Source organism: Cyprinus carpio, chromosome B1 (assembly GCF_018340385.1).
Source record: "Cyprinus carpio isolate SPL01 chromosome B1, ASM1834038v1, whole genome shotgun sequence".
NCBI classification, from domain to species: Eukaryota; Metazoa; Chordata; class Actinopteri; order Cypriniformes; family Cyprinidae; genus Cyprinus; species Cyprinus carpio.
Genome location: NC_056597.1, coordinates 30,143,791 through 30,152,213, shown reverse-complemented (window position 1 = coordinate 30,152,213; position 8,423 = coordinate 30,143,791). Strand labels below are relative to the sequence as shown.

Genomic DNA, 8,423 nt, shown 5'->3' with positions numbered 1-8,423 from the left:
CCAGGAATTTTCGCTACTGAAAATAGTCGACAAAGGATCCTGTTGAACTCCTAAAAATATAATTTACAAATAAATAACACAGTGCAGTGATGTAGGATACAGACCTTTTCTGAAATGAAAGATTCCAGAAGCATTGGCGGTAGGATATCCTTAATACAAATTACAATACCAAATTGATTAACATGAAATTAGTGTAAATTTAATTCGTAACTGTCATGAATGCCGTTTTTATTTAAAAACTCTCTCAGTAAAGTCGGTTTTTCAAAACGTATTTGAGGCCCCAGCGAGATTTGAACTCGCGACCCCTGGTTTACAAGACCAGTGCTCTAACCCCTGAGCTATGGAGCCTGCTGAAAACACAGGAGTGAAGAGACTTGGAATTTATACTCTAAAATATAAACACATTATCACATTACAAAACAGTCTTTTGAAAACCAGTCATTCGCACATGGAACCTTCGATGTTTCGCGCCCTCGTTAGGAACGTTCCATATTGGCACGGTTCAAATACATAAAAGAATGCTGGTATTTCAGATTTGTAAACACCTAGCAAGTTTGGTGCAACTAAATAGTTCGGAAATAGATGTCGCTATAACACAACACAGAGACGAAGCCCGGATAGCTCAGTCGGTAGAGCATCAGACTTTTAATCTGAGGGTCCAGGGTTCAAGTCCCTGTTCGGGCGAATGATCCTTTTGTGAAGATTTGAAAGTGGTACCTGCGTTTCATTAATTAATGTGAAGAGATAACTAACAAATTCAAGAAACACTATATAAAACTGAATTTTAACTTTGTATATCAATAGGGATTATGAAACTTAATGATTTATATGAATAATACAGATGAAAGAGAATGGTCGCCCAGGGAGAGTTATTGAAATGCTGATACGTTTAGCTGCTGTCGACGGAAACACGTTAATTAAACAGCTGCTCGTCATCGCCTGTCGTACGTCACTACGTACAGTAGGTGGCAGAAATAGGTCGCACTGCAATCAAAGTTCAATAACGCTCCACAAGAAGAAGATGCGAAGCGCTGCTGGAAGATTCTGGAAGTCTCTTGCTTGGTACACGGAGTCATAAGACGAGAAGGGATTTCAGCATATTTCACGGTACTTGACGATTTATTAAAATAAAATCCTATGGCATGGATCACGTGATTGTTGTCTTTGTGTTGTTTCTTTTTTGGCTTGTTTTTGAGCTGCCTTTTAGTAACAGACACCGTATGTATAGCTTGATATTTAATTTCGCGATTTTGAAATCCATTAACACAAAAATTGTTAATAAGGACTAAATCAGTTGTTTTTAAAATGGTTGGTCAAACTGAATCTGTGTGAATTTTATGGTGAGTTTAATGTAATTGTAATTGATTTCTACTAACCAGTGCTATTATATCATGAGACTGTAAATAAGGGCAAGCTTTAGAGTAATTCTAACACGGTTAATACTAATGAAATAATTATCCAACTGTCAAGGGTTTTTTTTTTTTTTTTTGATTTTTTTTTTTTGTTTTTTTTGTTTTGATTAGATTGATGTGGTGGCAACTATGGTGAAAGAGACTGTTTTTTATGATATGCTGGGTGTAAAGCCTAACGCCAGCCCTGAAGAGCTGAAGAAGGCTTATCGTAAACTGGCATTGAAATATCACCCAGATAAAAATCCAACAGAGGGGGAAAGGGTAAGACTGTCACAATTTTATGCATTATCAATGTCTAGTATTAAGTATAAATTTCCTAATATTTCCCTCATATTTGATGATTTTGTCATTTGTATATATATATATATATATATATATATATATATATATATATATATATATTAGTTTAGAGATCATCTGGGTGGTCTCAAAGTGTGGACCTTGAGTTTAGATTTTATGTCCCCTACACTATTCTGTATTTCCAGTTCAAACAGATCTCCCAAGCATACGAGGTTTTGTCAGATGCCAAGAAGAGAGAAGTGTATGACAGAGGGGGCGAGAAGGCGATTAAGGAGGGAGGAAATGGAGGGCCAAGTTTTGGCTCCCCCATGGACATTTTTGACATGTTCTTTGGAGGAGGACACGTGCACAGGGAGAGGAGGGGTAAGTACATTTCTTTCTCAGCTACAGACTGCACAGCTTGTGCAAAAGAAGATTTGTGGATGTTCCAAAGAACAGCTTGTTTTTCAAAGGAATCAGACCTTTATCAGTTAACATGTTTAGTAACCTAAAATAGAATGTTTTTGTTTGGTTATTTCCAGATATTCCCATTTTCAACATTTGTTTACACTTTTCGAAGAGATCAAAGGTTCTAAAAACATGCGTTCCACTTTGAATAATTCATAAATGATTATAAATCTTACAGTGAAATCTTGTGGTTGCTCTACACAGGAAAGAACGTGGTGCATCAGTTGACTGTATCTTTGGAGGAGCTTTATAACGGAGCCACCAGGAAACTTGCTGTCCAGAAGAATGTAATCTGTGAGAAGTGTGAAGGTAATAATTGCCTGAAATGTATATATTTGTAAAAGGGGTCCTTTTCTGAGATTTATTATATTACTATATATTTTACAGTACCATTCAAGAATTTGGGATTGGTAAGATTTTTTGTTGTTGTTGTTGTGTTTTCTGTGAAAGAAGTCTCTTACGCTCACCTAGGCTTCATTTATTTGCCTTAAAACAGTAATATTGTGAAATATTATTACACTTTAAAATAACTCTTTCCTATTTCAATATATTTTAAAATTTTACTTATTCTTGTGATGGCAAAGCTGATTTTTTTAGCAGCTGTTACTTCAGTTTTCAGAATCACAGTCATCTTATTATTTTCAAAGTTCAAAACAGTTGTGGTGCTTAATATTTTGTAAAAAAAAATATATATATATATAAATATAGAGAGAGAGAGAGAGAGAGAGAGATTCTTTGTTTAATAAAAAAATAATTACTACCACTTTTGGTAAATTTAATGCATCCCTGCTGAATAAAAGTATAATTTTTTTCTCTAAAGAAGATCCCAAATTTTTAAATGGTAATGTATTAATTAACATTGTATTACTAATATACTGTTTTGATTTTTCTGGTAGGATTTTAAAAGTGGGATTTTTTTTGCTGAATAGATTTTTTGTTCGTTTTTTTTACACTTCAGGTCGTGGGGGCCGTAAAGGAGTGATAGAAGTGTGTCCTTTGTGTCATGGGGTGGGTGTCCAGGTCAGACTACATCACTTAGCACCTGGCATGGTGCAGCAGATATCAACAGTCTGTGCCGGCTGTCAGGGGCAAGGTCAGAGACTGGGTCACCGCGACCGCTGCAAAACATGCGCTGGTCGCAAGATACTACGGCAGAAGAAGATTCTTGAGGTGCACATTGATAGAGGTTAGAAAGTGACAGGAAATGCATGGTTCAGTCCAAAACATCTGTTCTCTGCAGCTTGTTACTTTTGTTTATGCTTGATTATGTGTTATTGCAGGTATGAAAGATGGACAGAAAATAGTGTTCCATGGGGAGGGTGACCAGGAGACTGGCCTTGAACCTGGAGACATCATCATTGTCTTAGATCAGAAAGCACACCCGGTTTTCACCAGGTAAAACCACTCTGTAGACTCTGTAGATCAGTAAGAAGTTGAGCTAAATTAAAATGACTAGATAATAATATCTAAGTCTCTGTTAAGTAATGCTAGTAAATAGGGCTGTGCGATTAATCGAAATCGTAATAAAATCGCGATTTGAGTGTGCGCGATTTCTAAATTGCTGTATAGCACGATTTTCCGTGGTCCCGACCTCCCGCAGTATGCTATCCGATCCAATCAGAATGCAGCGCACCTAAGTGGAGTGAGAGAACATAACAGACTGGGCATATGCTCCAGGTTCACACACTCTGTCTGTGATGCTTATTTTTTCTGAGCCCATGTTAATGGATCAGAACGTTCACAATGCACGCGGTAAAAGATGTGAACAGAAAAGGTTAGTAATCGAAAGTTGCGAAAAGAATGAATATCTAGCGCATGAGCATAGAGAGAGTTGTGAGTGAGTGAGTGAGAGGAGATATGTTTTAATTGCGCGCACTCTCTCCGGATGAGAGCAGTGTTTATCTGAGCACGCGTGTCTGGTTTTGACAAAACAAAGGAAATCTGAGTGCGAGCGGAGAGATTCGCGCTCGCGCATTATTTTAATATGCTTTCGCTTTACAATAACGCGCTCTCGCTGCTGCTTCTGCACCGCATACACATACTGTATACGCACTGCAGACGGAGTACGTGTGAACCTTGGGCAATAAATATATTTCAGCACCTGAGGCACCGCTACAATGAGCTCTATGACCAATGCAGGGAAAACAAAACAAAACAAAAAAAGCCCTGGACATGGGTTTTATTTTATTTTATTTTTGTATTTTTTTGCCATGTCTAGACATTTTGTTTGACATCTTTACTTAGTGATTATTTTGACTTATGTCTGTTCTAGAGGCATGTTACAACTTTTTGATAAAGCTCTCATTGGTTTTCTTTTGGAAATATGTTTCAAATTTATACTGAATGCATTTATGACTGTAAAGCATGTCTGTGTGTGTCAAAATCGTGATTAAAATCAAAATCGCAAAATTGATCAAAAAATCGTGATAGGTTTTTTTTGTCCATATCGCACAGCCCTACTAGTAAACACTGAAGTTTGAAGTTAGTGCTGATTACATTGTCCTGCATCATATTTGCTAAATGAAATTCAGTGCTTGCTTCTTTGTTTTTTTTTTGTTTTTTTACTAATTTTGGGGTGCTGATTCTAAAAATAGTGCCTAGCACATCATATTTTCTGCATTTCGTAGCATTTTTGCTATCAAAAATCATTTGTAAGGTGAATTATTAAGTGTCAACCAACAGAATCCACTATTTTTCTGAGCCAGGTTATAACAATTTTATCATCTGATTTACAAAGGTATAATTGATTCTGAAGATATTTTTTTTATGTGCAATTCTGATTTCAAGGTTAGAATCATGGCCAGTGACAGAAAGTTCATGTCTGTGAGTGTTTTACTAAGGAGCGACAGAAGTTTTATGAAATGCGGGAAAAACAACATAATTTATTTAAAAACCTGTGTTTATATAAAGCTCTTTATTATGTACATAACTTTTATGTACCAACATTAAATTGAGTGTTTTAAATTAAGTTTTCAACTACTTTACAGATTATAAATTAAATTATACTTATTTGTTAACTTCGCATTTGACCGCTTTCATTTTGTTATCTTAAGTGCATAATATGAAAAGAAAGAAAAAAAAAAGATTGTGATGGATTTTTTTTAAGTCACGATCATCATATTAAGTCATAATAGGCTTTGTTTTTCAAGATCCAGGGCTGTTATTTTCAGAGGTATGTCATTAAAGATAATATCCTGGAGATGGCAGCACAGATTAATTTATTTCAGGGTTAGAGTCACACTTCCTCAAGGCAATTAGGATATATTGAATATATAGAATATATGGAAATTGTGTAAGGACCATAATGGTTACCATACCATTTCTCCTCTCAGACAAGGAGAGGATCTCATCATGAACATGGAGCTACAGTTGGTAGAGTCATTATGTGGTTTTCAGAAACCTATTAATACAATGGACAACAGAACTCTACTCATCACATCCCACCCAGGTGAACCATCCTACATACATAATCGAGCACTGCATGCAGGTTTCTATAACATCAGCACCATCAGTTGGATAAGCAAGTCATTGTGTACAGCCTGATGGAAGTTTCTGTCTTGAACCTGGAAGCATATCCACTCTTAATGATGACCTGGCTAAGGGAAAATGGCAGGAGTGATATTATGTAACATCCAGGCATGTGTGGAATATCACTTCTTGTAGGCTGTGCTTTTGGTTTAACTGGTTCTGATATCTTTCTCAATTTACTCCTGATCCATTTAGAGAGTAAAAACTACAAATTATAAGCTTGGCTAGTTGTTAAATTAATCTTAATAATGGCAGAACTGACATTACTCTTATATAAACTGTAGATGTGTAAAGTAAATGTATTGTCTGTCTTTGTTTCCATTAATAGGGGAGTTGATCAGACCTGGAGATAAGAAATGTGTTCAGAATGAGGGAATGCCTATGCGCCGTCGGCCATTTGAGAAAGGAAAACTCATCATCCTTTTCAGTGTTAGTACTAATAATTGAATAGACCTTTTCTATGCAGCGATGTCACTGACCCATGAACATTTCCTGCTGATTGTCAAACTATTTTGAAACAGTAATAGGAGTGTAAATTAAGTGTAAAACGCATATTCATGAGCATGAGTGTGTGTGTGTGTGTGTGTGTGTGTGTGTGTGTGTGTGTGTGTGTGTGTGCACGCACATACACAAACACAGAGAAAGAGAGAGAGAGCTGGGTAGGATCTGGATTACATAATGAGATTTCAAAAAGTACTTGGAATTAGGGTATGTCACACTTTATAATGCTCATAATCAGATGACAGTTCCTTTTTATGGATTACATATTCACAATGCCAGTAAATCATTCATAATTTATTGATTCTCACGTATAAAAAAAAAAAAAAAAAAAACACATTTCAGCTGCAATTTTCAACATTTTCGTTTTCTTTTAGTTTAAAGGGATAGTTCACCCAAAAATGACATTTCTGTCATCATTTACTCACCTCATGTCGTTCCAAACCTGTATGAGTTGCTTTTTTATGTTGAACATAAAAGAAGATATTATGAAGATTGCTGTTAATAAAACAGTTGGTGGTTGCCATTGACTTCCATAATAGGGGGAAAAAAAATCTGTTTAATCAACAGCAATCTTCAAAAGCAACTCATACAGGTTTGGACCGACATGAGGGTGAGTAAATGACAGAATTTTCATTTTTGGGTGAACCATCCCTTTAAGGTGAATAACTGAAGTAACTAAAGCTAAATAAACAAAAATGAAAACTTAATAAAAACTTTATAGACATTTTTAATGGAAAACATTATATACATTTCAGAGCAAATACATAAATACTTGAGCTACATTTTCCTTTTCTACGCACTTACAGTAATAAATTACATAAACTAATTGTGCTAATTTTCTTCTTAGTTGTCTTCCCTGAAGAGAACTTCCTTCCATTAAACAAAATCAAGGAGTTAGAAAGGTACTTACCTGAAAAACTGGCAAATATTGAGCCTGACAGCATGGATGATGACCTCTATATATACGCTGACCTTGAAGACTGTGATCTGACCCATGAACGCCACCATTACCACTATATAGAGGAGGAAGACTTTTACCCTTCTGGAGGTGTGCAGTGCCAAACCTCGTAGAGATTCCTGTTCCCTTACCCTCCCTTCCACAAATGCCACCTCTGCTGGAACACAAGGAAAAAGGACCAAGAGGGAAAAAGTTATTTACCTCTCAAATAGTTCTGTGCCTAGAATAAGACCTCTTAGTGCCGACCGCTTGTGTCATTGTTTGGAAGTAACTTCTCATCCAAAATTTTGAGTTGTGAGACTGGTGCCATAGAGGTTCAACTGAAGGGAGAGTCTATGGCAATTTGTGTAGCAGTTACAGTGGAAATGGAAGGGATATTCAGGTCAAACTGGTTGTGCCATAATCCCAGAAAATTTCATCATGAAAATGTATTTACTTGGAAAAAGGATTTTTCTTCATCAGTTTGAGAAAACATTACAATCTTTGTGGTGTTATTTTTTTTATTGCCAATTAACTGTGGGTTACATGTAAGACTGTGGGTTACATTTGATCTTGATGTTGTTGGAAATTTGGTATGTGCTAGTTTATCGCTAAATGTTTTTTCTAGAACATTTTGAACTAATAAGAGGGTTAATAACGAAGTTATGGAAATACATTTCAACAAAGAAAAACTTGTTCTAAAAATGTTCTAAATGATGGCAGATTGTGATCCATCTCTTAAAATCCATCTCATTGGCTGATATTATTTAGAGTCTAGTTCCTGGTAACTTTTCATGTTACTGTTTTCATGTTACTAAGAAATAATAGCCAAGATTTTATCAAAATTAAATCCTATTGTTTTTGTTTGCTATTTAAGGATCGATGAAGATATTAAATCCTTTCTAGAAGGAATTTGTTTAACAAAAAAAAAAAAAAAAAATCTTAAGAGTGTCTTGAAAGAATACTGAAACTTTTTTTGCAATTAATTAAAATGTTAACTCCGCCTATATTTGGAAGACACTTTTTCAGTACATACACTCGATTCTCTGTATGTATGTACTGTACATGTGGAAGAATTGACAATAAAGCAGACTTGACTTGACTTGACTTTTTGGATCTTGCAAATGCATCTTTAACCCAGTTGTTATTATTATTTTCATTTTTGCTAGCAGATAGTCTTGTATTTGATAATCTGTGTTGACTGAAGATTAATTTAAAAATGTGGAATTTGAATTATGACCAATAACTGCCATTTGTAGTTCTATTTATAAAATAAATGTCACAAAGTTATTTGTTTA

General features: G+C 35.4%; 1 protein-coding gene and 2 non-coding genes across 3 annotated transcripts; 2 read left to right on the top strand and 1 right to left on the bottom strand.

The window, feature by feature from the left end:
- Window positions 1–275: 275 nt before the first annotated feature.
- Window positions 276–348, bottom strand: trnat-ugu. The gene has a single exon. It is a non-coding gene; the product is annotated as a tRNA-Thr (tRNA).
- Window positions 349–611: 263 nt separating this feature from the next.
- trnak-uuu lies at window positions 612–684 on the top strand. Its single transcript has one exon. It is a non-coding gene; the product is annotated as a tRNA-Lys (tRNA).
- An 838-nt stretch (window positions 685–1,522) lies between these two features.
- On the top strand, window positions 1,523–8,415 carry LOC109097744 (dnaJ homolog subfamily A member 1-like). Its single transcript, XM_042717193.1, has 8 exons — window positions 1,523–1,673; window positions 1,898–2,075; window positions 2,364–2,468; window positions 3,118–3,345; window positions 3,440–3,554; window positions 5,492–5,607; window positions 6,016–6,117; window positions 7,036–8,415. Exons 1-8 carry the CDS (start codon window positions 1,542–1,544, stop codon window positions 7,257–7,259), a joined length of 1,200 nt encoding a protein of 399 aa, XP_042573127.1. The 5' UTR covers window positions 1,523–1,541; the 3' UTR covers window positions 7,260–8,415.
- Window positions 8,416–8,423: the final 8 nt, after the last annotated feature.